This window comes from Pyrgilauda ruficollis, unplaced genomic scaffold (genome assembly GCF_017590135.1).
Source record: "Pyrgilauda ruficollis isolate IOZ18807 unplaced genomic scaffold, ASM1759013v1 scaffold59, whole genome shotgun sequence".
Classification (NCBI taxonomy): Eukaryota; Metazoa; Chordata; class Aves; order Passeriformes; family Passeridae; genus Pyrgilauda; species Pyrgilauda ruficollis.
In genome coordinates, this window is record NW_024527599.1 from 6,351,221 (window position 1) to 6,375,951 (window position 24,731).

General features: G+C 42.4%; 1 protein-coding gene across 5 annotated transcripts in view; it reads right to left on the reverse strand.

Annotated features, from left to right (window-relative positions):
* Positions 1 to 24,731, reverse strand: part of CUX1 (cut like homeobox 1) — a 266,545-nt gene that overhangs the window by 110,411 nt on the left and 131,403 nt on the right. For all 5 annotated transcript variants that reach the window (XM_041482906.1, XM_041482904.1, XM_041482905.1 and 2 more), the window contains exons 5-8: positions 22,274 to 22,411; positions 18,791 to 18,914; positions 16,808 to 16,884; positions 16,004 to 16,070 (exon numbers count right to left, since the gene is read on the reverse strand). In XM_041482906.1, the coding sequence (XP_041338840.1) occupies positions 16,004 to 16,070; positions 16,808 to 16,884; positions 18,791 to 18,914; positions 22,274 to 22,411 (406 nt within the window). The remainder of the gene's footprint in view (positions 1 to 16,003; positions 16,071 to 16,807; positions 16,885 to 18,790; positions 18,915 to 22,273; positions 22,412 to 24,731) is intronic.

The window sequence follows — 24,731 nt, forward strand, 5'->3', positions numbered from 1 at the left end:
CTGCTATGGAGGTAGAAGGTGCAAGGGATCAGGAATTAACTAGAGACAATGTGAGTGTAAATGATAAATAATAGAAGTTTAGCTCATACAGACACCAGACAATATGTGGACTGAAAAACAGTAACAAAAAGTGTTAAGTTTATCCACCACACACTGCCAGAAGGATTGTTAAACACTGCCCTGGGTGAGGACAGGCACGTGCCTGGCAGGTCCCACCACTGCCAGCTCCCTTGATGGCAAGGCAGTGACAGAAATCAATCCAACAGGCAGCAAGACAAATAAGTCATCTGTATCACAGCTAAAATATGGTGTTGATCAATAACAGAAAATGAACTCGCACTCCTTTGCCAAGAAAATAGATTATTTAATCAGAGTACAGACAGATAGAGATGTTACATAATCAAAAATAGCTCGTGCTGCTATATTTAGTGGCCACTGTGTTTTAGAGAGGAGGGCAAAAGTACACCCATTATCAGCTACCAGCCCCCTGCTGAAATGGTTTTCTGATGAGTTAAGCTGCTCAGACATGCTTTAACACCACCACATTGGATATTTAAAACTACAACAACTATGACAGTATAAAGGCAACAAACAGGGGAAAGACAAGAGAGCCACTGCTGTCCTATGGACAGAAATCCTCAGGGTTAAAAGGATCAAGTCCCTGCCAGAGCTTATACACCAGGGGATCTCCAGCAGTCATTTCTAACCTGCAGACTACCTCAAGTTTTCCATCAAAGGACGGAACATTAGCACAGCGCATTTGCAGTTTATGACTGGTTGCCTTTCACAGTTATTGCTGTGATTTCTTAGCAATAACCAGTGGAATTGCAGGAATTTGCAGAACACACAGAAAATCACTGATCAGGACTATCAGCACAGAGCTCACTTGATAGCACTGCAGCCTGCCTGGCCATGGCACAGCTGACAGAGAGCCTTCCTCCACCCCTGAGATCCACAGGGACTTCATCAGAAGGAAACTCTGGCCATGGATATTCCCCCAGATGTGAACAACATCACCATCTGATCACAACAGGATCATCTCTCCCCCAGCTTCCCCACCCAAAAATAAACACTGGGGAAAAGAGTGCCATTAATGCTGAAGCCAGGCACCTCCACTTCTTATGGTTTCAGGTATGGAAAAGTTCAAGAAAGGCACCAGAAAAACCAATAGTTAAACTAAGGGCTTCCACCCTTTTACATTAAAATGGAAGAAAACCCCCTGTTCTGAGCTAGAACATGGATAAAAAGAACATTTAGTAGAATAGCCAGTGATTGAACTTGGTAACCACACTTTCTTCTGTTGTTTTAGGGTTCCAACCCAACAAGGAATTACAGAAATTGGGATTTGCATGAGGTTTATAGAGCTGCTTCACATGGGTGTGCACCCACAGCAGCTCTTGTTTAAAGCAGTCCTGGAAGGTAATTCTGCAGGACCAAAGCTTTGCCGTGTATTTTTCCCTGGGATATCCATTTTGCACATCCAAAGGAAGCAAAAACTTCATGAAGACAAAAAATTCTCAGTGAGCATTTTAGAGAGATAAGAAAACAAACTGTCTAAACAGGGATCAAAGGTGCTGTTTCAGTGTAAGATACATTAAAAACCCCTCAAATGTTCAGGAAAGCCAGAGAGGAAAGAAAGCACTATGTCCATTAATACTACTACTAATAAAAGATAATTATAACTGGCTCCAAATGTTAACAATTTAATAGTTACAGGACCTAAGTACTGTAAATGACTAATGCAGGCAGCAAATGTATTTGCAGCAGTGTGCAAAACAAAGCCCTTAAAAGTAGATAGCTCTGGGAAAGGAAGGATAAACTGCTTTATAACATCAGCTCTGAGCACATGACATGAAGAAGGGCTCTGTAATATCTTCCTTTGGTGACTGGTGACAAGAACATGTCCTTGATTTACCAAGATGATGAAAAACCAATAATGCCCAAATTGGGAGTGCCAGACACCTGCATGATTCCAACAGCAATGTTGTATCTTTACTGTTCTTATCAGAGTGATACATGATGGGTGATTTTTTCTATTTGCACAAGAAGTCACAGCATACTTTCAGACTTCATCCATATGAAAAGCCAAGGAAAGACTGCTGATGAATTTAAGTGACTACAAACTGGAATAAGCAACAAAACTGCTGATTATTTACTACCTAAAACTTCCAGGTTACATTCTCCTGCCAGAAATTGTGTTGAGTAATGCTTTCATTCGATTTGCTCACGATGTTCTCTGTTGATGAATATATCTGATTTCATGTAAATGTGATTAAATAAATCAGACAGTGTAAGGCTGTATTGAGTCTCAAGAGGTTCTAATTCAAGATGTGCAATACTTGCCCCAATAAGCACAACTGAGCTAAACCTTGTGCATTATTACCTTCTTAACCTCAAAAACCCTCTGCTTGCCTCATTGTTGTTAACATGGGTGTAACATCAGATTCAGCATAAATTACCCACACTGATTCACAGGTATGTGAGGACTGAAGAGGAAGGGATGGGAAATGAAAAGGAGAAATAAAGAAGGTGGGAAAATTCCTTCAAAACATCTTTACTTCCTTGGAGCTCCCAGCTCCTGGCACACAGAGGGAGCAGGTAACATGGAGTGAGTGCTGGGGCTGACATTTGCAGGGAGCAGAAATCCAAGGGAACAGCTCTGAAACCAAGGCTGTTGATAATCAGTTGTCTACATGTGATGCCACACGTCTGATCTTACACAGTACAAGTGTTAGACCTTCACCTGCCACGCAGAGTTCAGGTCACACCAATCTCTGAGCAAGGAACATCAGCCAAAGAACACAGTGAGCCCACGCCACATATTCCTTGCAAATTAAAAAAGGTTTTTTGGAAAGGTATTAGATGCATGATTCAGAACAGGAACTGTGTCTACAAGTGGCAATGCTGCCTTGTTCTGTTAGTCCCCACCAAACTGGTACTGGCAAAATGACTCTGCCACCTGCAAAATGACTCCTGAGGGTGACAAGGTTGTCACTTCCAGCACAACTATCCTACAAAACTGGGTTTTCTAGGCTCTAGGGAACGAAGGATATGGGGGCTTTTCCTGACTGTCATTTACTCTCTGTGAAATCAAGTTCAGATGGACCACCAAACCCCTCACTTGTCCTAGAGCAGATGAGCACAGAATCACAGAATGGCTTGGGTTGGAAGGGTCCTTAAGAATCACCTCATTCCCACCCCCCTGCCGTGGGCAGGGACCCCTTCCATGTGCTCAGGGCCTGCTCCAACCCAGCCTTGAACACTTGGGTCACTTTTTGTTCATGCCAGGTGCACCCTCTGCCAGGAGGCAGGAATTTTACCCCTTTGAGTCAGTCCCTAGATCTCTCCTGGAGTTTGGCAGAGAGGTGAAGGATCCCACAGCCTACACACTCTGTGGGAACCACCCCTGGAATTGTAGCCCATGGCTGGAGCTCTTTCCACCCAAGGAACAGCTCCTGACACTAAGGCAAGGCTGAGTTTGCACTTAACCAATGGATTAGGGCTCATCCATACCCCAAAAGGGTTTGTTTGCCCTACTGCAGACAAATTCTGATATGAACTGGCAGACAATGCTGGCTGAATGCTGGAACAAAGAGGCTGCTGGTGTCTCCAGCAAGTTAGGGACAACACTAAACAACTCCACTTGTAAGCAGAACATTATTTTCCCTGATATCATACACAGAAGCTGCTGTTTAATTAAAACTAAGCTGCTTAAGCCATTAAACTGGCAAATGGCTGTACCAAATGACTTGTCATTGTTAGCATTCCAGCAGCAGGAGTTGTTTGTTGTCACTCAGATGGCAACTTCCAATGCTAATGCACATTTCCCAACTGGCTCCATGGATCTGAACCAGCCCAGGACAGGGAAGTTATTAAAAGTGCTGCTGCATATTACCAAGGAGTACCTTCTTCAAAGACACCCACATTGTGTACTCTGCTGCAATTTAATTATTTCAAACTTGTGCCCTAGAAATATGAGCCATTCCAGGCACTCACTTGCATTTTAAAAAGCAGAACAATCATTTCTGTATCAATTCTGGCTTTGAGCCCCAAGTTTAAGCAAGTCCAGATAAAACTCCTGATTTAGATCTTGTAGATCTCAGCATCAAAATCTATAATAAAAAGCATAACCTACTACAGCAGCCACTTTATTCTGATTACATGCAAATAGAAAAATTAAAATATATTTTAAAAAAATCAACATTTTATCTTGGGTCAGTAACAAGAATAGATCATTCTGGCCATGCAGACAACCTTCAAAGCCATGGACAGTGATCATCCAGGAATCCAAGTGGAGACATTCCAAAGGATTCTGTTTGCTTATCACTTGGATTTGGGTCAAGACAAGGAGCATCAGGCAGAGGACACCCTGCCTCCTCTCCTCTGCTATCTTCCCTTCCCCTAAATGGGAAGGACTGTGGTGAGGAACAGAAATAGTTAAATTAAATTTGCCCATCTTTTTATTTCCTGTGAGTCATGTTCTTCAACTCTACCTGTCTGCATATAAAAAACTACAACTCATTAAATAAATATTTCCACTTTGATTCAGTATAATCAGAGGACTCCCACAATAAAGCATCACACAGGTAAAACAATGAAAAAGGGTAAAATGATTAAAACTGCCTGTCCCAGTGCCCTGGGATGGGGCAGTCAGTGGTAACACAGCATTAATATTATGGCAGATGCCATTTGCATCCTTTTCCTTTGGTGTGGTCTTCAGGAAAGAAGAATATTTCCATTCATCACAGAATGACCTAATGGATGTCCAAATGAATGATCAGCAAATGCATTTTATGTGCTTCTATTTATGTACCTTTATTTTCACAGCTACAATGCAAGCACCAGAACAGCACTTCCACTTTCCTACCCAAGGGCTGAAAGACTGCCCACATTAATGAAGTCTGGCCTTACCCTGTGTGCCCTTTTCACATATGGCACAACTGAGTCATCCCCCTTGGTTTAGGTAGTGTGCTTTACACAACAAAAATAAGATGTAGAGCTAATTACCACTACAGCAATAAAAACAGGAGTGTCCTTTTCATAAGCCAGTCTCAAACTGAATTCCTACCAAAATCCAGTGGTTTTTTTATAGAAATGAAGTTAATAGATACCTAGAACTACTGAATGAACCAACAGGATCTCTCTGCATTTAGCAGCAAGCCTTGAAAACCTTAATCTTGTGAGTCAGTAATAACAGTGGAGGAAGCCAAGCCAGTCTTAGGTCTATAACAATAAGACAAGCTGCTTAAAAGACCTCCTCTGAAACAAATGTGTAAATGTCTCACCAAGGCTGAGATGCTGATTTAAGATTAGACAGTGTAAATGTACTTATTTTGGTATCAGTAAAGAACAACTTGTGTTTCTCATTCACAAAGGTTTAAGGCAAATGGTTTAACAGCACTTGAGTACAAGCTCCTCACTAAGTCTTTCTCCAAATGCCATTGGCACCTCTGCCTGTCCTGTGCCCCAGCTAATTCTCTGTGGCTTTCACCTGTTCTATCACAATTTAAATACATCAGGCTCCTTCTTCATTATCAAGTTAAACATACAAATACAAATTTTCCCTTGACAAAATCCTGCCGAGGTCCCCGATGAGGCTGTGACATTGCTGCCAAAAAGAACCAGCCAGAAAAAAACCCAAAGGCTACACAGAGACAGGGGAGGATTTTGAGAGCAATATTCCTCCAGATAATGCATTAGGAGTGGTGTTGTTTCAGAAGTGAAGGACTGATACAGAAAAGCTGATGACCAGCACTGCAGCACTAACTGAGGAAAAGCAAAATTATTATTGCCACAACTACAGAAGAATAAAAAGTCCAGACACTAAACCAAGTCAGGTGAAGAGGCAGCTTTACAGCAGATGAAATTCAACACTGATAAACAAGTGCAAATGCCCTGAAGAGTATTTGGACTACTTTTCTCCACCTCTGGGCCCTCCACTTCTCGCTAGGTGAATCAGGAGATGGACTAACAGAACATCCACATCTGATCACATTCCAAACAGAGCAAAATCCCCGTGGATGGACGATCATGATTCACTACATGAACAGCTAAATGATCCAATCTGGAAGAGCAGAAACCTATGGCAAATTCATCTCTATGATGCATTACAGAGCTGATTTAATCTTTTTTCCCTCTCTGGCCATCGAGGCTGGGTCATTATCAGAGCCCAGACAGTGGGCAAGACAGCGTCCTTTTATCCACTACAGAATGACTGCAGCGCTGTTGAGCCCAGGAAAAGGGAACAGCCTCAAAAATTCCCATTATTAAAAGAGGGAAAACATCCCCTAGATAATTTTGGGAGTCAAAATCCTAGCTGTGTGGGTGCATCTGGAACCTTCATCCCACGTGTGTTAATCTACAGGGAAATGAAGTGCTACACCCTGGGTAAGGCAGGGGTTAATTCTGACTGCTGTCGAATGCCCCAAGTCTGTGCTCTGTTCATCAGAGCATTAAATCTGAAAGCTCAAGAGAGTAGTGCAGCCGTGCTGCAAGGGCTATGTTATAAAGTTCTGCATTAAAAATTCATATCGTAGGCTTGCCACAGTACTCTGCTCTGGCTGAAAGGAGAGCTGGCGGGGAAATATTAGACACCCCACTGTCTTTCTGGCAATTGGAGACATTCCTCAACAAACAGCACCTCAGGAAGGGAATGAAAGGGCAAACAAACCGTGAAACAAATGAATGAGTTCAATTATCTCTCTCTCTCTCGGAAAGGAAACTTTTCATTTTTAAGGCTGTTTCATGAAATCTTTTAATGACGGCCCTGCACACGGGTGCTGGGCACTCTGGCTGCAGAGCTGGCTGCTTGGCAGAGCTTTTTATTTGTTTTACACGAGACACAGATTCCCAAACACAGAGGGTGAAACAGAGAGCAGGTACAGGGATCTCTCTGCAGAACAAGAACTCTACTTACCCTTTACATTACCACGACCACGTGGGATAAGAGGCTGTAGAAATTGTTCCCACTTTCCCTGAAGTGTCTCCAGCAAAGAGTGAATTTAGATTTATTAAGATGGTTAGTTACTCCATGGTTAAGTTATGTGCTCCTCACTACTGGTTAAGGCTGTGTGCATTTCACAGCGATTTATGGCAGCCCAACTGGTGGATGACACAGTTCACAATGATGGAAATGGGTGGTATACTTTTATGAAAGCCATATGTGCCCCTCAGGTTATCTGCCTGATGTATTCAGGCAGGTTAATAATCCCCATCCCATAAGTTAGGAAACACATAGGAAATGAAACATCAGTAAATACAATTTCTTGAGGAAACCATGCAAAAAAAAGTTACCTGCTCACAATCCTCTCCTACAACTTTGCTTAGCACCAACTGTAACAGAAAGATTCCCTTTTCCTAGAGCTAAATTTTGACTCAATGGAAGGGAAAGGAAGAAAATAGAAACCATTGGACAAAAGTTGCCATGGCACTTCATCTGTATTTATATATATATATATATGAATACATCTGGTTGTTAGTATAGTTGAAAACCCAAGTGACTTCAGCCCAGCAATCTGGGTTTTGAGGGGCTCAGCCCCATGAGGAGAGGCAGGAGGGCAGAAATTCATCCAGAGGGTGCAGTCCTCAGGGAACCCAGGAGATTTATGCCCAGCACAAAACAAATCAACACCAGACTAGCCTAAAGCCCCTCACTAATAAAAACCTGTGTGGGGGAGGGAATAAGCCCCCACTATTCAGCTGAAAGTTCATTAGTTCCATGAAGGAGTGAAGACAGGCTGGAGAGCTGGTGATCACAAGTAACCAAAGATCAGCTATTAAAAGGCACTGAAAATCTGCTACAAAAGGTTAGTGACCCCAAGGCAGTGCTTCAGTCAAATTTAATTTTTGCTCAAAATTTCTTACAAACAGGCACTTGGAGCTTGCAAGCAAGACTTGATCAGCTGGGCTTTATTCTGGGTTTCAAGCAGCTGCATCCAAGCAAAACAGGGGAACCAGAAGTCCTTTCCTCTGTGTGCTGCCTTGATTTCCCATTTTACTGGTTGCCTTCCAGTGTTCCAGCCCCTGAGTGATCTCCCTGTGACTCAGTTTCTCAAGGTATTAAAACTCTGGGAGGCAAGGCACAAAATCACAGCCTCTGCTCTGTTCTGCTCCTGCAGAAACACCAGAGAAGTGTTAAGGGTTAATAATCTCAGGCTTACAGGATTTGTGTATTATGCATTTGTTTATTTAATGCTTTACATGAATGCTAATGAAGTTATTAACAGGCCTGCATGTTGTCTATTGTTTTTCTTGGGTTTAGTGTCTGCACCATCCTGCCTTATCCCTTCTGTTCCACGAGCTGGCCAACACCCAGCTCTTCCAAATCCCTGAATCAGTGCTCTATCCTGGATTCTCAGCTTCCTGATCAAAGACAGTATTTTTAAAAACTCATTTGTTAAAACATTATCTTTTAAAAAAAATCTCATCAAGATAAAGCAATTTTATTTCCCTCACACCAGATATCTTCTGTGACACAAAACTGCAATCCCACATGGCCTTATTGTCTTTTAATTAGATCAGAGATATGTAAATGAGACAATATTTCTTAGGTCCCATTAAACGATGTCTCCAGGAGGATCAGAGGCAGGACACACTCCTCTGACATCCACACCCTCACAGTGACCTGCCCCATGCTCCAACTGCTCCTCAGGAAAGTCTGATATACTGGAAATGCCACTGGTTTATGGCCTTATTGCTGCCTGAACTGCCCCAAATCTGCAGACTAAAACCCCTTTTCTCCTGCAACCAGAGCAGAGGGCAAATGCAGGGTGCAGGTGCTGGGGTGACTGCTGCATGTCCAGTGCAGACACCTCCCTCCCAGCCCTCTGCCACAGGCATGAGGAAAAGGGCTCAAGGGAACTCAAAGAATTACATGGGACTGGGCAGGAGAAATAATTGGGAGTTTTAAAGCAGGGATAACCTGTGCAGCAGTGCAGGCACAGGACTTCATCTGTAGCCTTTACCCTGAGAAATGGGAAGAGCCCTGAGTTCCCAACATCAACAGTATGAGCTGATGACACAAATCAGAAATACCTTTTCTTTTTAAAGCAGCTGTGGAAAGGATAATATTCCTGCTTCTGCAGTCAGGTGGCTGACAGCTGGGGCATCACAGCAACATTTTAAGGCAGGGATGGGTTCAGACCTACCTACACTTAGGTGTAGGTTTAATGAGATGCTGAAAAACCTTGCTAATGAGGAAACAGCATAGGGATACTTCCAGAAGGCAAGCTGTGCCAGCTGCAGCCTCTGACAGTGATGGCTCACACCTTCCTGTTCTTGGAGAAGGCAAACAAAAAACCCAGCTGAAAGCACTGGGGGAATGTGAAAGTTGTCTGTATGAAGCAATATGGGACTGGGGAGCAGGGCTGCCAGCTCTCACAGCAAACACCTGGATCTCCAAAGGGACACAAGATCCAGGCAGAAGAAAGAGGCTGTTTTCCAGGATACAGAGTTTTAGTGCCTGGGATCTCACAAAGTTTCCTGAAGTTCCCTTCTGGTTCAGGACGTTCTCATCTCTTTCAATAAAGAGGGAGCACACTGCACTTTCCTGACTCATTTCTCTGCCTGCGTGGGAGTGGGAAAAGCAGCTGGAATCCATCCCTGGAGCACAGGGAGAGTTTCCAGTACACACCAGGGCAGGAAATCACCCATTAAACACATGGCCAGGTAGAGACAAGCACTGCAGCACCTGTCAGTTTAACTCAGCACCTCCTGCAGAGCTCTGCTTTGGGGCTGGGGATGGCCAACCCCACAGGGCAGGGCTCCATTGGAAACAGCTGAACCGTTTGTGTTTGATGATCCCAGGGTTCCTCTGCTTGCCTCCCCCTGCCATCCCAGCCCTGCAGGAGCTGGAGCAGGCACAGCCACGTGCCCTCCTGCTGTCACAGACAAGGCCCCACCAGGAAGCAGTTCTGCACCAAAATAACTCTGTTGATTTGCTACTTTGCATTGAAAAAAAAAAATAATTAAAAAGAGACTGTTGTAATTCGCAGACATACATGAAAGAGCTGTGTGGAATCCAGGCTCAGCTGACTGGCAGATGCAAGCCCAAGGACCCTGTCCCTGCTGGGGGCAGATGTGCCTCTGCCAGGAGGTTTTCCTTCCCTCTGACTCGCTCCTCTTCTTCCTCACACAGCCCTCTCAGGCACCTTCAAAGTCCAGCTGCCACAGGTAAAAGGACCTGCTGTGGTGAGCTGGCTCAAAAAGCTGGAATGTCCTTTGGCTGGCCTCACAGGGAAAGCCAATCCTTGCTGGAGGTTGGGATTGCAGGACACACTCGTGGTCCCTTTGTTTCTGGAGCCAGGAGCTGCACCAGCCTGCAGAGGTCTGGCTCCACAAGAGCAAGTGGGGACAGACAGGACAGGGACACAGGGACACTGCTGCCCCTTGTCACTTCACACAGATCCTCTCCACGCAGCTGCATTCCCATGGGAAGCCCTGGCTGCATGGGATGACCCCCAGCCTGGCTGGCACAGGAGCCAAAGTGCTTTGCATTTATTTAAAGATTTCCATCTAAGGATCTCATGTCAACCCAAGGTTACAGATAACAGGGTGATGACTAGAATATGCTGGAATACCCTAAGGCTATGTTTTTCTACTTTGGGTTGTTAAATAACACCAGCTTTTAGGCTATACTAGAAAAAGGAACTGAACAGTCTCACTGGAGGTTAAAACACAAACAAAATAAAAGCCCTGAGAGGACCTAGGGCACTTTGGTGCTGTCAGACAGTTACATTAACTAATTTGCAAGCATTACAAGTCTAACAAAAGAGGCAACAGAGCCCAGCTAGCACGAACTCCTACTGACTCCAATGGCTCCATTTACATGGAGTTCTCAGAAATGCAGCCTTAGAAATGAAAAATGAAAATAAATAACCCTTCTGTCAGTTTGTGGTCGATCATTTGCATGTCTGCATATTTCTAGACTCCAGCCAAGGCTTGACTGTTGCCTTTGGGCATTAACCACACTCTTTGTGCCTCAGTTTCCCTATCCAAAAGTAAAGGTTAATGCCAAGTGTTTTACAGGAACATTGAATTCTCTTCCCATACAACTATGCAGCTTTTCTGGTGTGACCGTAGGCTGAACCAAAAATGTGACAAAAAGGGCTGGTTTCACATGGGCTCCCAAGCCCTCTTTCACACCAAAGCTTTTGCTCAAAATAAGAAGCAGATCTCCAAAGTATTTCCATTAATCTTCGCTTCTATGTTTTTAAGCAAAATATTAATGTTATAAAAGTGACTTTCAGCCTGGTGAGTTTTACATAAGGCTTAAATGTTAAATGCAGACAGAGCTTTCTGTAAGATTCAAAACATTCCATTTTTCTTCACTTTTTTTTTTCTTCTTTAAAGAAAATAGTTTTCTGTAACATCTTCCCTGGTTTTTCATCCTCTCATTGTCACCAATCCTGGGATTTCAGTGGTGGCAGTAGGACTAGGAAAGTGAGGGAAAAACTCTGAAAAGAGACATGGCCTATGAAGTTCTCCATCTCCTGTTTTTAGGGAAATCACTTTAAATACAGCAATAATTCCAAAGCTGAGCATTAGAAGTTAATGACTCATCAAAGGAACAGGAAATAGGGAACTTTAAGACCTTAAAGGCACAGTAAATAGAAGCTATTTCATGTCATGTCCAACACTACCACCCTAACTGCAGTACTTCAGGCTCAATGGGGGGAAGCAGCATTGAGATCATTTATCACAGTAATTATGTGATGCTGGAGGGAGCACAACTTTATTTTTTATTCAGTTTGACCCTGAGCACCATCAAAATGGAAGACTACAAACATCTGAGAAGTGATATAGTGGCACCAGCCAGCACTTAAACAAGAAAGATTTGTTAATAAAAATTAAAGTAAATAATTCAATTCTCACTATATATTGGGAATTAATCCCCTGAAGTCCAAGTTAACTGAGATTTGCCCCAATATAATAGAAGATTTCACATGAATCCTTCAATTCCACCACATAACTCCAGGCAGAAATAACTCTTCAGGAATTCTCTAAAACTTCTGGTCCCCTGTCTCCAAGCCTAATCCTAGACTCCTTCCATGGTGAACAGCACATCCACAGAACTTTATTCTACAGTGATGCCTGAAGTACAGGTCTGTTTGATAATGTGGAAGAAAAGCATAGTTTACCCCAAAGAGCCAAAAAACACAGGCATCTCCTCCTATTCCCATTGTCCTCCTTAGCTGTGCTGCCAAAATAAACAATAATCAGTCTGATCTATGGAAGGACAACAATTCTCTGCCCATGTACTGCAGGCAAAATGTTTTTCTACAAGTTATTGAAAGTAGCTGTGTTTGGATGACTGCTTCAGTAAATATGAAAAGCTCCTTCTCTGTTACATCGCTGTGCTACTTTTAGAAGGACAAAAAGTCTGAATCTTACAGAAAATCCACTGGTAATAGAACTGGTGACGGCAGAGCTGCTCTGCCTGACAACCCCAACCTAAACATTTTCTGGTTTGTGTTGTTTATGAAGGCTTTTTATTGCAGAACTGGGGGAGGGGGGATTGGGGAGTGGGCAGTACCCAAAATCCTCACAAGACTACTTAAAGCTGGCTGGTGAAAATGGAGCATTTCAGTGAAATTCGATATTTTCTTTCATCAAAGGCAGGGAGCCTCAACCCACATGTTAACAGTAATGTAACAAGCCTACTGTATGTGCTGCAACCCAAGGTCCTTTTCCAATTAGAATTCATTTAGGTTGGGGGAGAGCAGGGGCAGGAGCAAAGAGGTGGCTCTGGAATTGATCTAAAACTGGAATCCAACCATTCCGGCTGCGAACTCAGCTGGGAATCCCAAGCACTTGCTTGGATTCTGCAGCAAACCAGAAGTGAAAGAGCACTGTTAGAGAGAACAGCTTGTCCCTGGAAAACTGAGGAAATGTATACAGAATGTTTCTTTTTCTGCAAAGAAAGAAAGAAAAAGTCTGTTGCAGTAGAAAAAAAAAAACGAACAATCCCAATTTTCTTTAATTTTGCTGAAACTCAAGTCAGAGTTTGCTTTTCAGCTCCAGGTCTGACAGAATCTCCAGATCAAACTCATTAGTGTTGGTTAAACCCAGTTTTGCTGATAGGAACGTGTGGGACAGCAAACAAAATCAGTGTCAGGCCTCAAGAGAGGATATGCCTCTTTAATTGAAAAAGGCAGAGTAATCATTCATTTATTTAACCCAGAGATGATTATAATCTGAAAACCTTGAAATCCTCTTACACAACAACTGTTTTGGCAAGCCCCTCTGTGTTCCAACAAATATTAAACTGTGCTTGCCATTTGTCTAAGGAATCTTGTATTAATAAACATGAAGAAGAACACTTTTACCTCCCACACTCAATGACAGAAGAAAACAAAGACCAGCTGTATTCATCAATGGATCCTTGTTCTGCACATAAAGGCTAATTACATTTTACTTCAAGCCTACACATGGAAAACTTTGCTCCTGCCATCTTGTCAAAGGCAGCTTCTGATATTCCAGCTGACAGACTGCAATGACTGCACATAATAAACTTCTTTTTGTCATTAACACCTTCAGTGCCCGGCCCGGGGCTGTGCTGGGGCTCAGGGAAGGGGCAGGGGCAGCACACACCCACCTGCTGGGAATTCTGTACCTGGGGACGACAGAATTGCACTGGAAATTTTAACTCCAGCCACTGATCTCATCTGAAGGTGCCTGGCTGTGCCTCTGTCCCTCCCTTTGCAGGTAGAGTACTTCGAATGGGACGTTGTGACAAGATAAAACAAACAAGTTGACAGAATGATTCCCAGCTTTTCAGATCACCACAACTGGGCTCCAGGATAAAATCCAGACTCCTTAATACTGATAATGAAGACTTCTCACTCTATATTTCTTTTGCTTCTTGGGGTTTTTTTGCCTCGTTTGAAAGATTTTCAAAGTTTCAAGTAGTTGAAAGACAGCTTTATTCTGAGACTGAAAATCTTAAAAGCACTGTTAGCTTTTAAATATTGACAATTATCTGTTTTTTTCCTGAAGGCACTCCAATTCATCTGCATCAAATAAGCGTCTGTAAAACTAACAATTCTGGCCTAAGATAAAAATCACATGTTTTTAAAACATAAAATTAAAATTGGCAATACAAGTAGCTTTTCAGACTTAGATCAAAAGAGGGCTTCTTTTAAGAAAAGAATCAAACTGTCTTTCACCCTTTTTATTGGTGTTTTTTCAGCCTTTCTCCCAGTTTTTACAATTAAAATAGATGACTCAATTCCACTGTCTACATTCAGTTCCCTTTTCATGTTCTTCTAGATTTCCATATTGCAAAATTTGGGCTACAAACACTACAGACTGTTGTTATGCAAGAACTGTTCCTGCCATAAATATCCAAAACAATGATAAAATATTTCTGCTGTTATTAGGACCTACAAGTTTGTTTTCACAGGACATTAGTCCGGGAGATAAAGTACAAGCTTAATGACTGCTTCAGGATTCAGCTCCATGAACACCATATTCCAGACCCAGTCTCCATAATCATTCTGCTACAGAACACAATAAACATCTTGTTACTGTAGATGCTACTAATTTTATGTAATTCTATATAAATTAGGTAAGAGTCATTCTCAAGTTCATATAAAAAACAAATATTTCTGTGTGAATCTCCCTGAAAGAGTGAGATTAGAAATGCAAACAAATATTTTAGAGAACAGATTTTGCTCAGCGTAAGATAAATTACAGCACTTAGGGAAACACTATTAAAAAATGAAGCACTCTGCAAATAAACACATTAAAAAGGGTGAGAGGTTATTAGGTTCAGTGCCTGCAACCACTGATCTCTGTCTGTTCTCCCAGAAGTGACTGCAACATGAAATAACAGCAACAATATCAGTTATGTGCAGGAAAAAACAAAGTCAGTCTGCAGGAATTTAAGGCTCCATCTGAACCAGCATCTGTTTACATCCCTCAGAGAGGGATGAATCAATGAGGGAACAGAAATACTTTTGATCCCTTTTCATGGAACTCATCTTACATGGAGCTCAAAGGAAACTGGACTTCCAGAGCCAGACCAAAATTCACCTGAAAGATTATCCTGAAGGACATAAAAGGTGTTTAAACTCCAAGTGCTGATTGTTAAAACTTCCATGGGCTGAATTTTGTGAGCTCCAGCTGGGTTCCCCACATCCTCAGTGGGGAATCAGATCCTCAACAGGCACAGAACCACAGGGTAAGAAATTTAAAATTGGTGCCAGTTTTTAACCCTGGGCAGTGGCACAGGGAGGTGACATTGAGTCCCAGCCCTTCCCTTGAGTGTCCCAGCCATCTGAAATGGCTGCTTCATTCCCATCCCATTTCCAGACACTGAAATGACTCTGTGCTTAATCCCACTGATCATGAGAATTCCTTCTCATTATTAACTTTCCTTAAATATGAAGGGTTCAAAGGAAACCAGCAGCAGTCTGTCTCTTTTGTTGTTCCCTGCCCTGATGGTTAATAAAACCAGAGGATAATTGGAAACAGTAGCTATTAACAAGACAAGAATATATATTTTTAAGACTACCTTCATGTTCTACTTGAAAACAAGGAAAATCTGCCCAAAATGCTGCTCTCTGTAATTAGAGGTGAACCTGGCAGAGCAAGGACTACTACCCCAAAAGCAGAAAGAACCAGGGTGCCTAAGAATCAAACAGCAATCCTTTACTAAATGAAGCTTTGTTTTCACCAAGATGGGAAGATCACAATGAATACCTTATTTCTGAAACTGTCCCTATTTCTAAATAAAATACAAGAGACATACAGGGTAAGATGAAGCACCTGAGAATGAAACCAGGAATGCAGCAGCGTGTGTGCCAGGAGAAGTGTCTTATTGGGGAGAAGAAAATATAAAAACTAATAATCTCTCCATAGGAGGCCAAATTATGACCATGTTTTCCAAAAACTTGGATGCCTGAGCCTCCCTCATCTCATCTCTCTCCAACAGACAGATGCAAAACAAAAAAATCAGTGATACCCTGAAGGAAGACAGAGAAAGAAAACAGGGAAATCTTACTTTGCAGTAGTTTCTTCATCGTATTTTGTTTTCAGATCAAATAGCTCTGTCCTGGTTTTTTCCAAGGCTAAAAGGCATAAACATGAAGAATTACAGTACTGAAATAGAAGTATTCAGTCATAAATAAGGCTGTACATCTCCTAATGAAAAAAAAATAAAGCTATACAACTCCATTGCTTTATCCTTCTACCTAGGAAAACCATTATGACTTAGAAAAAACCATAGGGTTTTGACTTTTTTCACAATTTCTTACAGTATTTCTGATACATTACAAAAATTTCCAGTTTCTGCTTAACCAAGCTAGACATTATTAGTTTCTTATTAAGCTGGCTAAACTGCTCATTCCTCTGAAATACTTATTGCAGTAGTTCAAGGAATAAAATTCCTTCTGTTCTCATAGCAAACAAAGCCAAATGTGTCCAGACCTGGAATTTCGAAGTGTGCAGAGATGAAAATTAATGGCAAGTCATAGCAACAGGCAAGAAACAGGGCTCACACAGCTCAGTACAGATATTTCTCACAGTTTGGAAATGTGTGGAAGCAGAACACACATGGAGGGTGAGTTCCATAGCCTGTTGTAATTCCAGGGATGCTCTGTGTGTGCTCCATGGCCTTGTCCCTGTTATTTGCCAATGACAGCTGCAACAGGAGTGTTTGCTCTGATTCACAAAGCACATCTGAGCTCTGCTGGACCTCCCTGCATGCCAAGAGCTGCTTCACACCCAGTCCTGGCACACCCAAGGATCCCTGTCCTCTCACCTCCCACCTGATCACCTGGAAAAGGTCACTAAAGCCATGCCAAACCTGTTTGCAGAGCTTGAACTTTGTGTTCAGCTTCCTCCAGCTTCGAGGCTGTCGACATCTGGGTCTCCTGCAATTTTCTGTGAAGGGGAGAGGAGAGGTGAGAGCAGAGCAAACAACTCATCTGTGCCTTGCAGATTTGGGGGATGGAGCCATTAAATGTCTCAACTGGAATGAGACAACTGCCAACACCACACAGGCTCCGAGGTGCTTCCGTGGGACCCATAAATGCTGTCACGTTGTGAGATGCTGCTCCTACTTTCTGGTCCCACTTATTAAAATTTTAACAGTGTAGCCACCTCATAACATAAGCTGTGAACGTTATAAAGAGTTGACTGCTATATAAATGACAACTTCAGTGGAAGGTTTTCTTGAGCATAATTTGTTTTGGAAATGTCACACACATTGAGAAAATTGTCACCAAGCACCCTCTGTTGTACAAAGTTAGTACAAGAAGAATGATACATTTCCATTTTAGTGTCATAATGAAGGAATTTGTTGCCATAACTGATAGAGTGAATAGATGCAGCAGCTGTTTCATCAGAGCTGTAATGGGTGCCAAATGCAGCAATATTATTAGCTACTCTTTAAGAAAACACACATATTTCAAAACAAATCTCACAGTGATATTTTCTATAGAACAGGAGCAAAACTTTAATATGCTCACATTTCTTACATCCACAGGCAACATTTTCTTGTTTGTGTCAGTTAAACTCATTTTTACATCATCTGACCAGGCAGCCACTGTACTCCTTGCTAAGGGCCAGGCTGCAGGAGTTATAAAACTCATCTTTGAAAGGAGCTGCTCCAACATCTCCCAGGAGCCGTGCTTTTCACAACACTGCTTTTAGGATATTCTGCAGATCTCAGAATTGTGAAATGGCTTATGAAACTACCAGCATCCTGCCTGCACTCCATAGGGTGCACAAATTTCTCCTCCAACACTGCTGACCAGGTTAATAACTATTTATAGCAAGAATCATGTGTCAGTTCCCTTCATACTGAACCATATACTTTGAGACCTCAAAACCTCTCTTACACACACTTTTATTTGCATTCCATGACCTGCCATTTTGTTTTATTTTTAAGTACATTGAAACTGCAGTTGTTAAAACCACTGCTTACAAGCTGCTTATCAAATAGCAGCCACAGGTATTGATGAATCAAAAAAACACTTTGCATTCACTGGTAGATTCTCCTCATTCAGCCCTGGATTTAAACAACCAACCCTCCAAGAAAAAAGCTCACGTGAACTGAAGGTTTTCCACGCTATGTTGAACACATTATAGCTTCAGTGTTATTGCTCCATGGGAGAAATAAATTCTCAAGGCAGGGAATGCAGCCTGAAAGAACTCCTTCTTTAGCCCCTTGGTTTTCTCCTGCCTGATTTATTTGCTCACCAACCTAAAGATTCAAATGCTCTCTGCTCATTTGCAAAGATCAGAAATGCATCCAAAATGTTTGGGTTTTTTTTATAAATTGACAGTAAATAATGAAAAACCTTCTTAATTTTGGCATGTAGGAAGATGCAAACCTTCCCAGGATAATTCAGGAAGACATCCCCTGTCTCAGGCATTCCCAGGGGAGCAGGGGGGGTGCATCCCTGGCCCTGGCTGTGGGTGCAGTGGCTCATCTGCCCCAGCCCAGGGCTGCAGAGCCTGTGACACACAGGAACTGCCCTGGCTAATGGAGACAGATCGGTGTCACAGAGCCAGGAGGAATAAAAGCAGGTTTGCACGCCCCTGAATGTGACACCCCCCACCACATCACAGAGAAGAGACAATCTGTCCTTGTTTCACTTCCACACTCTCCTGACTGTTTTCCTGGGCAAAGCTGAGTATCAAATGATCCCGTGTCAAACGCATAAATCGCCAGAATCACTCAATGGATCAGCTGGCTCCAGCCACCAGTCCTGGCTGGGAAGATTAAACAGAAAAATACCTCTCTGCTCCTCCCCAACACCCAGACACACACACCCACACTCACCTCTCCTTCTCTGCAAAATCATTTTGTAACTTTTGTTCCTTTTCAAGGGCTATGTTCTCTGCTTGGTTCTTCAGGGTCTGTTCATATTCTCGGATTTTCTCCTTAAGTGCTTTTATTGTAACCTCTGCAGGAAAACAATAGGGGAAGAATGAGTTTACACAGCTCCACGTGGTTCCACAACACAAGGCTTGCTTTACCCTGTAGGCTCAGTGTGTTTTAAACTTTAGCTCTTCAACTCTGACACAAAATCAATGGATATGAGTCCCTTTGGAGACCTTTTACTCCCTAAATGTTAAATTGAACTTTAAGTGTTTAGGTTGAGAAGGATCAATGGAGTTTGCTGGAAAGCAGAGTGAAGAAGGTTCCTCTAACATGAATTTTTTTTAAAAAAGAAGGAAAAAAAAAATCAATTGTAAAATATAATATCACCTTATTGACTAGCCTAAAATTAGCTGAGTGCTGAGAGAAGATTAATAAAGTCCCAGTGCAGGTTTAAGTATGCATTTACACACAGGACACTTCGTTCACCTGACTGTGCTCATGCACTAAGAGGCAGTTCCACCATGGTTCATGCACAGATGCAATCTCACACTAACTGAACACATATCTGGGATACAGCTCTGTTCTGCTTCCCAGCTGATGAGAAACCCAGCAGCTGGGATCCAACTGCTGCATTCACAGCAGGCACTGGAGCTCTGCATGTCCCAGTTGCTGTCGCTGCCTCGTCCTCCACCCCTGGGTTTACACACAAATATTGACTATTTTAACTTTCTGAGGCACTTGCAGCCTTCCAGGGAATTTGCAGAACCCTTCTTTAGGATAAAGGAGCTCTCCTGCATTTCCCCATGCCCGGCAGTGATGGGAGCAGATGCAGAAACCTGCAGAGCTACAGCTCAGCATCTCCTTACGTGCCCTGATGTGTTCCTGTGTGAAAGCCCTGTGATCCCACCCACAGGGAAGGACTGAATCCTTATAGGGCTCAGAAGAGGAAAAGCAGCACATCCACCAGAGTATGCTTTGTAACAATAATGGAATTTGGAAAAAGCCTTGGACTGCCAGAAGACTCACAGCAGCAGCACAGTTCAGAGTACTCACACCAGGATGCAGGCGGGGGTTAAAGACATCAGCTTATTAACAGATACCATTACTAATGCTGGAGGAAAAAATAAAAACTTTTGGATGTGAAAAGTTTCATATTTTGCAGAAACATCTTAGGAAGACAAACCCTATATGAAAAATAAACCCTATGGGCTTGGGGGAAAAAAACCTCAATAATGTCACACAAATCCACACGTAATCTTTTCGAAATCCTGCTGTAGAGAGCTGAGCAGGGAGCTGTGAAGCAGACAGGAGGTAGCTGGTGACATGATCTGCTGTCTGGGCACTACCAAAGGCAGCTTGAGCCACTGTGACCACAAGAAAGGGGGGAAGAGTGGTAAAAATGCTTGCCAGCAAAGCAGCTGCCTCTGCCTGAAGGAGCAGGATTTTGCTGGCTGTGCAGAAATCAGCTGAGGCTCATTACTGAGTAACAGGCCGTGAAAAGGACACGTCACCTTTTTTTTTTCTTAAGCAAAGGGAAATTCTTCCCTGAGATCTGGGAAGTCATACAAATCCTGATCTCTTCCTGAATAAGCAAAGGATGCTCCTTTGCACTGACAGTAGGATGCTGCTCCTGTGGGCAAAGGGGGCTGCACTCCCTCCTGGGAACACCTCTGCTCCAGGTGTTTATATTTTGTATAAACACCTTTATATTTTTCAGATACAAATCTGCAAAAATATTCTGGTATATGGAGAAGTAGAGAGCAAAATAATCTCACAGAAATGCACCTTGACTAAGTTTCAATGTCTGATTTTATAAGAAAACAAACCCACAAAAATGAACACAAGAAGTGCACAAATGTGGGGGAAAACATAACTTTTGTAATAAAATCTGATTTTACCTTTAAGCACCTAACAACAGACATGCTGGACAAGTACAGCTGAATCCTCTACATTGCTTGAAGCACTAAGTGCCTTCTTCAGTGCTCAGGTCAGCTACAGCTTGTCAGGCACTGCCATTTATACCAGTTTTGGAAGAAGTTCTTACAGGCACCGTAGAGCTCATACCAACCCTCCAAACAAAGAGATTAACTGATCAAAGCACCCTCAGCTAACAACAGCCTTTTCCCTGGATAGCTTATTAATCCCTGCTTGAAACTGAGAGTAAAACCACTGCACTGGAGTGAAAAACAACACAAAGGCTACAGTGGGGAAATGGAAAGGAAGTTCCAGCACACCAGGGAAAATAAAAAATGTCAGTTATGAGTGGTTGTAGCAAAAAACTCTATAAGTCAAGTGCTTTTCCACTTTGTGGGATGAACCCCTATGTCATGCTTGGATGTAGTGGATGCACAGCCGCAGGAAAACTCTGCACAGTGAACTGCAATGATTGTACATTTCCAGCAAAAAATACAGTTTTGCTTAGAGCATTACAGTTCCAACATGACATCTCCTGCAGTCCAGCCCAAATCCTGGCATGCTGATACCTGTCCTCTCCAGGGGTCACACCCTCTACATTAAAAAAATAAATCTTTCAAAAGATATAACTGCGTAGATGTTCCCTCGGCCAAAAATGAGATTTAACAAAATCAACTTAGCTGCTAACACAGCTTTCAAATGTTACTTGGGTGCAACAGTCCCATAATATAAAAAATAAATTTAAATCTCCATTTTTCCAAATGGCAAGACAATTTACCTTTCCACCATCCAGAACTGGGCATTAAAGATGGAAATGAGAAGTCCCATGGATGGGCAACAAAGTGTACGACTGAGAAATTTTTTTTCCTGGTGCAGGAAACTGAATCACAAGAAAACTTAAGCAGTCTTAAAGCCAACAGGCTTTAAATCTCATTGAGATTTTCATGTATTTTCATGTACTTTAGACTCATTAAAACTTAAATAATTTAACAGTAATAGCTTGTATTTACATTGCTCTATGGATGGTCTCCAGAGTAAAAATAAAGTGCATATGCTGAATGTATTCCAGTAGTACATTTAGATAAGTAAAAACAGTACAGAAAAAGTTCCATTTTGTACAGATTCATATGTAGATACAAAATACTGAATTTTTGTGTTTGTCTGCACATCCTTCAAGTACCAACACCCACGTTCAGCCTGATGTCAGTACCAGCACTGCCTCCCATAAAATGTCACAAATAACGTCAGTCAGGTGTAATTTTCAGTGCTGAAGACTACAACCAAATATGCAGAATAACAACTCCATCCTCTGACTTGGTGCTACAGTAAATGGAACTTTCAAGAAATCCAGAGTCTGCCCAAAGCCCATCACACATAAATACAGAAGTGGCCCTAATAGACTACTGCACTTTCTCTACTGAATTTCAATACTACTGTCATCTCTACCTTTAAGAAATAAAACTGAACACAATTTCTGTCTTCAAATTTCAGTGTGCATTAAGAGCTGATAATACGGTTGCAACCTACCCTGATTTTTCACCTCGGCGAATTCTTTATTGTATTCCTCCAGAGTTTCCCTAAGCTTCTGGTTTTCTGTTTCAATATCGTGCATGCGTTGAACCTTCAGCTGAAGCTGCTGTCCTAAATCCAAGGCTGGAACCGGATCTGAAAAAGAAACAGTCAAATAAAATGTAACAGGAACACTTCTGCGACCCAAGCAGTTCAGAGCGCAAGTGTCCTTTTTTCTGCATTTTGGTGCCCTTCTTTGGGCAGGGCCCTTCTTTGAGTTGTTAGACCTGTACATTCCTCACATCGTATATCCTGCAAACTTAAAAAAACTAGAAATATTTCATTCTATCTATGTTCTCTTTAAATACAGAGCCAGGCTGAGAGGCTGGGGGTGTTCAGCCAGGAGAAGAAAAAGCTCTGGGGAGACCTTAAAGCCCCCTCCAGTGCCTCAAAGGGGCTCCAAGAGAGCTGGAGAGGGACTTGGGACAAGGACCTGGAGTGAAAGGACAAGGGGGAATGGCTTCCTGCTGCCAGACAGCTGGAGAGATGAGATATTGGGAAAAAAAATCTTGGCTATGAGGGTGCTGAGGTCCCAGCACAACTTGTCGTGGTTGTAGCTGCCCCTGGATCCCTGGAAGTGTCCAAGGCCAGGCTGGACAGGGCTTGGAGCAATCTGGGCTGGTGGAAGGTGTCCCTGCCCATGGCAGGGCGTGGAACTGGATGAGCTTTAAGGTCCCTTCCACCCCAAACCATTCTGTGATTCCATGAAATTTGGACACAGCTTCTTCATCCTGGCACTAATCCCCAGGACAGTGTTCCTGGGTGCAGACAGTCATGATATAAAGGCACGTGAGAGTTTTAAGCTTCACATTTTTTATTGCAAAATGAGACATTTTGGGTGAAAAGCAATCAAACTGCACAGCTCACTGACAGCTACTGTCCCTCACTGGCCTCTGCTTATGTAGGAGTGAATTTCTGAAGCAAACTGCGCCCTCCTGCACAGCAGAGCTCCAACACGTTCTGTGACCAAGGAGATCTGAGTGGTACTTTTTCTAATTGACAGATCAATAACAATCAGAAACGTTGTGTGGATGTAATCAATTCCATGAACCTTGGGTTTGGATCTCTCTTTCTCTTACACTTTTAATCAAAAGTCCTCTCAGTATCAATTCTCTGATATTCATCCCCTTCTGGTAAAGAGAGTTCTCAGCACACACCTGACATGTGCATGTGTGATTTATTCTGGGACTTCTTCCCAGTCAGGATAGGAAAACTCTGGAGTGTGATGGACTTATAAAAGATTATTGAATATATTTCTGCTATGGGCGCCAGCATCTCTTGTGAAATGGCTGCAAAGATTTAGTCTCCTGTTGAGGAATGCTAAACACCAAACTCAGTGGATCAACAACAGTATATATTAGGGAGTTCACTTAATTTTCAACCACCACAGTCATTAATTTTTCAGACCACCCTCAGTTCCAGTCTCTGGAAACACATAATAAGTCTATTGTACCTCTGTTAACACATTAAGCATGAGCCTGTGTGTTTTTTCAATATGCCAGCGTTGTTGCATAGTTTATAAAAGAATAGCACTGGGTTATGTTGAACTCAGAGACATTCTAAGTAGCAGCCTGCTGCATTTTGTTACTTGGGTTCTTCAACAGCTTATGGCATTACCCTGTTCATAATACAAAATCTAGGTTGCTTGTCATCTGTTCTCTGTACATACATAGTTTATGACTACATAGCTTTTTCATTTATGCTTTTTAGGCCAAATACTTTTCGTTATTATTATCTGTATTAAAATATTTATAATAAATCAAACTTAAAATGTTATTGTGGCAGAGACAGGGGGGTACAGGTAAGGAATTAAATAGAGTGCTGAAGTGGCAGCAGTAGCACGAGCTGAAGGCTCTGCAGTATTTATGGATGGTCCTATTACGGTGTGGGCTGTCACAACATCCCCCTGCTCCCATGGAGGTCCCTGACCTTCCTCTGCAAGGAGCGTTTTGTCACACTCCTGCAGCTCAGCATCCCCCAAAGAGCCAGCCCGGGACATTCATCTGCTGAGCACAAAGAAAGGCCGGATTGTCTCGCTCTGGCCACGTCTGAAATTGTTACAGAAACCACGAATCCTATCGGGCCCGGGATCTTAAGCTTCAGCTGTGGGTATTTCTATGAAATAGTGCCACGATGAAAGAGACTGAACTTGACAAAACTGTGAGTGCACTTTCCCCCACCCTCATTTTAACACTGTAAAAAGCCAGGACATGCACAAGAAGTATTTTGCTCCTAATACACAGGGCTTTTTATATTGAAATCAGCAAAGAATTAAAAGACAAAAATAACATGGGCATTATAAAGTGAATAATGACTAAATCTTTAGTCAAATTTGCAATCCCTGAGAAGCTTTGTGTACAAAATGAAAATGCTTGCAATCTCATAATTATTCATCAGGACATGTATATTTAATTTA